The sequence below is a fragment of the Pteropus vampyrus genome, unplaced genomic scaffold (genome assembly GCF_000151845.1).
Source record: "Pteropus vampyrus isolate Shadow unplaced genomic scaffold, Pvam_2.0 Scaffold620, whole genome shotgun sequence".
NCBI lineage: Eukaryota > Metazoa > Chordata > Mammalia > Chiroptera > Pteropodidae > Pteropus > Pteropus vampyrus.
Genome location: NW_011889401.1, coordinates 275537 through 283289, shown reverse-complemented (window position 1 = coordinate 283289; position 7753 = coordinate 275537). Strand labels below are relative to the sequence as shown.

Here is a 7753-nt window from a genome sequence, read left to right as displayed (position 1 = left end):
TTTGGCCCCAATAAGGACGAGTTCTGCCCCTCAACTGTCAGTGAGTGAGAGGCCCCGGGGGCCCGTGGCCCGCCGCGGCTGGGAAAACTGAGGCACGGGGAAGGCGAGGACTGCCAAGGCTCGCTTGGCCCCTCGCACCCTCCTGCGTGGTCGTTTGGGGCGGGGGCACTGGCTCGGAGCACGTGTGAGTAGCTGGGCCAAACGGGGTGCTGTTCAGCTGAGCGCTGGGCACTCACGCACCCGTGTCCTCCTGAGCTGTGCTATGCTCCCCGGGCACACTGGCTCTTGCGGGCAGCGGGAAGGGGAATGAGCCGAGGTGGCACATGTTTGTGAGTGAGTGGGGACGCCCCGGAGGGCTGCTTCTGTGCTCCATACTCCCCTCCCTCGGCTGGCTGTCGGCGGCTGGAGGGGAGAGGCCTGCAGCTGGAGAGGCACGCGGGGCATGCGGGCCTCCGCCTGCCAGGGGCAGGGAGCGGCAGCGGGAGGGCAGGCGGCCCCGAGGTGGCTGTCTGGAGTCCCCGCTGTCTTGCAGGCTCCCTGGCCTGCTTGAAGAACTGCATGGGCTTCACGCTCGGCCCTGTCCGGCCCTCGGCGGAGCAGTTCCGCCAGTACCTTCCCTGGTTCCTGAGCGACCCACCCAACATCAAGTGCCCCAAAGGGTAGGCCAGGAAAGGCGCCCGGCGGGGAGGGCAGGGGTGGTGGGCTGGGGCTGGTCCCCGGCTGAGCCTTGGCTCTGCCCTTCCCGCAGGGGCCTGGCAGCCTACAGCACCTCTGTGGACTTGGGCGCCGACGGCCAGGTTCTAGGTAAGCATGGCCTCGCCTGGAGCCCACGGACTCTCGGTCTCACGTCTTCTCCTCTGCCCCTCCATGGGGCTCTACCTGCTCCTTGGAGGTCTGTCACTGAGCCCCTCGTCCTCAGGCATCACCCCTGTCCTCCCCGAACCCACAGAGCAGCCCCTGGCTTCAGCAGGAGCCCCTTTGGCTCCATCCAAACTCTAGGCCCCTTCCCCTGACTTTGTCATGAATCTGATAGCGGAGGCGGCTGCGCCCTGGCCCAGGCCCCCGGGGCCCCGAGGGCAGGAGCAGGCTCTGACCTCCGTCCCCGTTGTCCCAGCCTCACGCTTCATGGCCTACCACACGCCGCTGAGGGACTCGCACGAGTACACGGAGGCTCTGCGGGCCACCCGGGCGCTGGCAGCCAACATCACCGCCGACTTGCGGAGGGTGCCGGGCACCGACCCCGCCTTCGAGGTCTTCCCCTACACGTGAGGCCGCAGGGCCGGGTGGGTGGGCGCTGCGATGTCCTCCCCCGGCGGGCACGGAGGCCTCACCGCCACATGTGACTGCGCTGCCACCTGCAGGGTCACTAGCGTGTTCTACGAGCAGTACCTGACCTTGCTGCCTGAGGGGCTGGCCACGCTGGGGCTCTGCCTGCTGCCCACCTTCGCCATCTGCTGCCTCCTGCTGGGCATGGACCTTCGCTCCGGCCTCCTCAACCTCTTCTCCATCCTCATGATCCTGGTGGACACCGTGGGCTTCATGGCCCTGTGGGGCATCAGCTACAACGCCGTGTCCCTCATCAACCTGGTCACGGTCAGCTGCGTGGGACATGCTGTTCTCTCCTGGGTCTAGTGCTGCCTGCTGGCCCAGGTGGACTGCACCCCACCCCTTCGTGGCTGAAACCCCGTTTCTGCCCACAGGCAGTGGGCATCTCCGTGGAGTTCGTGTCCCACATCACCCGCTCCTTTGCCATCAGCACCAAGCCCACGCGGCTGGAGAGGGCCAAGGAGGCCACTACCTCCATGGGCAGTGCGGTGAGTAGGTGGCTGCGCCACTCGAAGCCCTGGGCTGGCTGCCGAGTACCAACCTGACACCGGCCCATGACCCCCAGGTGTTCGCCGGGGTGGCCATGACCAACATGCCGGGCATCCTGGTCCTGGGCCTGGCCAAGGCGCAGCTCGTCCAGATCTTCTTCTTCCGCCTCAGCCTCGTCCTCACCCTGCTGGGCCTGCTGCACGGACTGGTCTTCCTGCCCGTCGTCCTCAGCTACCTGGGTGAGTGCTGCCCGCCTGGCGCTGCGTCTGCTGCAGAGCGAGGGCCAGCCACTCCCCGCAGGGCGTGCTTGTGGGTGCGCACGGGGGGTGGGGGGGTCCCGGAAGGAAGGGGAGAGGGCCGTGGGGGCCGTCAGAGGTCATGGGGCACCCTGCAAGGTCGTGCTGATGGTGGGGACTGGCTCTGGAAGGCAGCTAGGTGGGGGCTCGGCACCGGTGACAGCTGAGCTGGCCACTGGCTTTTCAGGCTCGGGTACAGTGACGGCTGCGTGAGGTGCAGTGGAGGCTCAGGACGCAGCTCTGACCCTCCTTTCTCGGCTGCAGCGCCCCGCAGGCCACCTCCCTGACCTCATTCCTTTCTGTCGGTCCCTCTGCAGGGCCTGACGTCAACCCAGCTCTGGTGCTTGAGCAGGAGTTGGAAGAGGAGACAGCGGTGGCGGTGGCCGGAACGGCCTCCTGCTCAAAACACCCCTCCCCAGCACACCCAGCCGACTGCGTCTACGTCAATCACGGCTTTGAACATCCTGCCAAGAGCGCGGGTGGCCTTGGTGGCTCTCTGCCCCCCAGTGGGCAGGGGTTGTGATGCGGCCAGAGCCCATCCAGGCTTGAGGGGCGGGAGGGCTCCCCGTGGGAACCCGGACCCATCCTCCGTCACAGGGAGCCCTCTGGCCTGCAGGTCCCTGGTTTCCAAGCCATTCTCGCCTCGCCCACTCCCCGCCCACCTCCCCTTTGAACTCACCGTTCCCCCGTTCCCCGCAAAACACTGAGTCTTTCACGCTCGCTGTCTCTAAGGGCAGAGAGTGACCCGCAGGGGCTGCAGGAGGCTGCGGAGGGGCTTCCTGCTGGTGCGGCAGTAGCGCAGTAGCGGAACTTTCTGGAAAGCACCCTGGCCATGGTTTGACCTCCTGGGAAATGGCATTTGGTTTGGCCTCCCGCTCCAAAGATGACAAAGGCAGAGATGGCCCACATAGCTGTGAGGATGTGCGCCCCTAAGGACGGGCCAGCCCTCGCTTCTGTCCCGCCCCGGGAGCACCGGCCACCTCTGTGCAGCACAGACTGAGGAAAGCACCTTGCTCAGAGCCCTGCACGGTGGCTCTTAATAAACGTCTGTTGAGGAGAAACGGTTTTGGTCACGTACCCTCTTCTGGTTGCTTCTGGGTTTAAGGTCATTTTCGTAAATTATACAAATATCCCCTGCGCGGGAGGCTGATTCATGGAGACGTGGGTTTGTCTGTCCGGTCCCCTTTTCAGAAAGCAGCCAGGCCGTCGCGTGGACGACAGAGCCTGTGGGTCAGGCCAGAGGAGGGACCTGCAGCTGCATCCTCTCTGGGACTAGCTTGTGACGTAGGCAAGGCCCGGAGAGTCTGCTGGAGAAGCTGGGGTGCATTTGGAGGGGAGGGACCCACTGTGCACACGGGCAGGTCCCTGAAGGGCCTTGCAGGGGCAGCGGGGCGCGGGGGTCAGGAACACAGCATCCCAACCTCCCTGAGCAGGCCCCGCTCCCCGCGGCTCCAGCCTCCGTGTCCTCTCACGGAGGGGCCTCGTGACAGCACGCGATGGGGGCACGTGGTCGAGGCCAGCTGCGTGCCCCGGCACGGTGGCAGCGCGTCCCGCCCCCTGCAGCGCGGCCACCTCAGTGCTCTTATTTTCTTTCAGCCCTGGAGCACTTCCTTGGAATTCCGAAATCCCCAAAGCTCTGAAAATTGAGGTCATAACTTTTTTTCCTTTGTAATTTTGGGACAAATTCATTTGGTGGCCACAACTGGCTGGATGAGACGTGTCTATTTGTAAGTGGGCTTTTACAGTCTTCGCCCGACCTGGCGTGCATAGCGGGCTCTGACATCCTACGTGGTGTAAAGGTCTGGAACTCATCTCGCCTCTGAGTTTCAGGTACAGAGCTGTGACCTGTGCGATGGGCACAGGTTTGCACACCTCCCCGTGCATGGGAGCCACCTGGAGGTGGCATGGCCTCCGCCGGTGAGAGAGACTTCTCGCGAAGCAGCTGCCCGCCGTCCACAGGGCCAGCAACGGCGGTGGGGGCCCCTCTGCCTCAACCCCAACATGGCGCCTCGTCCTGCTTTGGGGGGAGGGGATAGCATTACGGACGGTGATCGTTTTTTCAATACATTAAAAAAACTTTTTACAATAATCTTAGATTTACAGAAAAACCGCTAAGACAGCACAGCGTTTCCGTATGCCACACAACCGGCCCGCCCCACTAACGTGACACATTGGCAAGGTTCATTCCTCGACATACGATGAACGAACCAAAATGGATGATTACTAACGAAGTCTTCATTTAGATTTTCTTCGTTTTTCCCTAGTGTCTTTTTTCTGTTCCAAGACCCCACTCAGGACGCCGCATGACACCTGGGGCTCCTGTGGGCTGTGACAGTTTGTCAGACTTTCCATGTTTTTGAGACCTGACAACTTGGAGGGTTGGCCAGGTGTTTTGTAGCATGTCCCTCAAACAGGGTTTGTCTGGTGGAAGACTGAAGCGAAGTGCTCTTCTCAGCATGTCATGTCAAGGACATGTGCTATCACCGTGGCTGACCGCTGTGATGCCGACCTTGGTCTCTTGGTTGAGGTCATGTCTACCAGGCATCCCCGCCTGACTGTCGCCCTCCCTCCTTTCCAGGCTGTGCTCTTTGGCGGGTGGTCCCTGTGTGTAGCCAACACTCAGGGGACAGGGTGCTGCGTCCCAGCCCTTGGTGGGCGGAGTTGCAGCACCCTGAGCACACAGTATATGAGTTCAGTGCTGGCTCACGCGTATCCACTCTGTACTCTGGGTGATCAGAGTTATTTCGTATCACCCATTTGTTTGTCAAACTGTTCCAGCTTAGGCCATGGGACGCCCTTTCAGTTGGCTCCCGTGTCCTTTCGTCATTCGCCCTTGGTGGGTTTTTCCTCTCTGAGCACTTCCTATTTTGCACTACAAGATGGTCCAGGCTCGATTCGTAGGTTTCCTGCCCCAGCCGGAGAATCAGCCATTACTCCAAGGAGCCCTGGTTCCTCCTCTGGAGATGGGGCTAGAAACCAGGACCTGGGTGCCCGACGTGCGTGTCATTTCTGGGCTGGGAGACCAAGGGAATACACACGTGTAAATACATGTGGCTCCGTGCATACATGCTCCTATAAGCAGTTTTGTATGTAGCCGTCTGCCTCTGTGTTATGCTAAACACAAGCTCATTCTGATGCCTCCAGCTCTAACCCTCACCACATGGACCATTCTAGGCTCTTTCCTTGCTTATCTGGAACCGCCCATGCCAGCAGTCAGAAGCCTGGCTCCACCCCCCACGCCATGTACTGTCCATTTCCACTGCATGTGTGTCGGATTTCAGAACTGCTAACCCACACCCGTGGGATGCAACACAGATTGAAGTGTCTACGTGCAGCTCCTTTTCCCTTTAGCCCCAGCGACTCCGCTCATTTCCAGAGCTACCTAGGTCAGCGGCAACCTTCAGTGAGGCTGGTACGTTCATTTACAACACAGTTCGATTACCCTGTCACATACTGCATTCCCTTCCAGGATCCCCAATCCCTTAAGTGATTTTTAAAAAAAGTTGCATTCGTTAAGGTTACTCTTTGTGTCGTAAAGGTCTCCGGTTTCCATAACCCTGGTGCCAGGTGTCCGTCATCAGTACCGAATGGAAGTTTCCCGGCCGCTGTGCTTCACCCATTCAACCTTTTCTCACACCCAAACTCCTGGCAACCCCAGATCTGAGTCCTGCTTCCACAGTTCTGCCTTTTTCAGAATGTCACATTCCGTAGCAGCCTTTTTAGACTGGCTTCTATCTCTTAGCAACACACATTTAACACCAACTGATATTTCGTCGCTTGAGCGCTCATTCCCTCTTACTGGTGATAGAATTTACTTACATGGATGGCCCACAGTTTGTCTCTCCATTCATCTTTTGGAGGGCCTCTGGGCTGCCTCCAGTTTTTGGCAATTATGAGGAAAGCCGCTCGAAACATTTGCATATGTGTTCATATGGATCAGTTGGGTAAATACATGAGTGTGACTGCTGGAGTGTATAAAATTATGTTTAGCTTTCGACTCTTTATTTAAAGTTATTTACTTTTTGAATAAGTAATGCAAACACATGGTACTGACTTCAAAGGCCTCTTCTGTTTTATTCCTGTTCCCCTGACCCCTTTCCCCAGAGGCAGTCTCTGCTCTATTTGTGATGCTTTCGGATGTTATTCAAAACTTGGAAATACAGCGGTAAGGTGGCCGCATGTCCTTTCCAAGTCGTACTAAGGCATTCCATGCCGGGTTCATTCCAGGATGCTTTAATTCTCCAGGGCAGCGGTCCTCAGAGTATAGTGAACCCCTGAGAGGTGTCCAAGGTCAAAATAATACCATGATGCTCTTTGCTTTTTTACTGTAGACATTTGCAAGATGGCGCCAAAGCAGCGGTGCCCAAGACTGCTACTGTCTTAGTAGGAATCAAGGCAGTGGCTGCGTCCGCCTGGGCTGCCGTTAACAAAGCACCGAGATGGGCAGCTCACACCAGCGGTACCCAACCTTTTTGGCACCAGGGACCGGTGTTCCTATGAGAATCTAATGCCTGATGATCTGAGGTGGAGCCGAGGCGGTGATGCTAGCCCTGGGGAGCAAATACGGATGAAGCTTCGCTAGCTCGTCCACCGCTCACCTCCTGCTGTGCAGCCCGGTTCCTAACAGGCCACAAACCGGTACTGGTACCTGTGCATGCTCAGGAAGACTGTACCTCTGAGTTCATAAAAGATTCATTCTGAGGACAGACTGATGGATATCAGTGTGACAAAGTAGGAAGCATTCACTGACATTTCAGATTCCACATTGCGACTAACCTTTAAGAAACTACCACTAGTCAAATTTGGGTGCCGATTCAAAGAATAACATGGTTATCTGAAAAGACAATTCAAACAATCCTCTCATTTCCAGCCACTTGCTCCGTGATGGGCTTTCCTCACATACACCAATCCAAGCAGCACGCTGCAAAGCACCGGTGCTGCAGTTTCAGACTCTTGCTGCCTTCTGTCCAGCCAGACGCTGCAGGGACGTGAAAAATGTGAAACTATGCTACTCTGCCCACTAAACGTTTTACTTTGAAGAATATTATTTCTTCATAGAAATGTTAACATGCAACGTGCTTTTTATAGTTTAAAAAATGAATAAATGAACACTTAAAAATTTTAATTCCTAATATGGTAACTATCAAGCATTACCCACATAAACAAGTTCTTTGGAGTGTCCAAGAAATTTTAAGAGCAAAAGTGGGTCTTACGTCCAGAAAGTTCCATAACTAATGTTCTAGGGCAATTTATCTGCGTCTTGACTTTACAATTCATTAGAGCCCACAGGTACCTTATGAGAATATACATTAATTTGTAGATTTTAGTCCATTAGAGATGCATATCATTTCTATCCACTAGAAAAGACAGCCTACCGTTCTTTCTGGTAGGATGCTAACCAGCTTTTTCTGCAACCGAACAGCCTTGCTCTGCTTTCTCAGGAGGTCTGTTAAGTACCCAGTTCCTCCCAATGCCCGTGAACCAGCTTTGTCGCGTCACTGGTTCCTTCGTTAATTAAGTTGTTGAGTAAAATCCCTGAAGTTGTTGGTACGCGTGCTGTGTTGACGACACTTAGGGCGCGCTGTGAACGGACGCCACGCGCACACCCGTCTCACCACGACGGCACACGGGGCTCCGCGCGC

The 7753-nt window shown here is 57.0% G+C and overlaps 1 protein-coding gene across 1 annotated transcript in view; it reads left to right on the top strand.

Annotated features, from left to right (window-relative positions):
- NPC1L1 (NPC1 like intracellular cholesterol transporter 1) overlaps positions 1-3605 on the top strand; it is a 14978-nt gene extending 11373 nt beyond the window's left edge. The window contains exons 10-17 of the mRNA XM_023525756.1: positions 1-40; positions 533-659; positions 749-804; positions 1115-1265; positions 1362-1593; positions 1701-1814; positions 1892-2054; positions 2429-3605. Coding sequence (XP_023381524.1) covers positions 1-40; positions 533-659; positions 749-804; positions 1115-1265; positions 1362-1593; positions 1701-1814; positions 1892-2054; positions 2429-2634 — 1089 coding nt within the window. The 3' untranslated portion in view covers positions 2635-3605. The remainder of the gene's footprint in view (positions 41-532; positions 660-748; positions 805-1114; positions 1266-1361; positions 1594-1700; positions 1815-1891; positions 2055-2428) is intronic.
- Positions 3606-7753: the final 4148 nt, after the last annotated feature.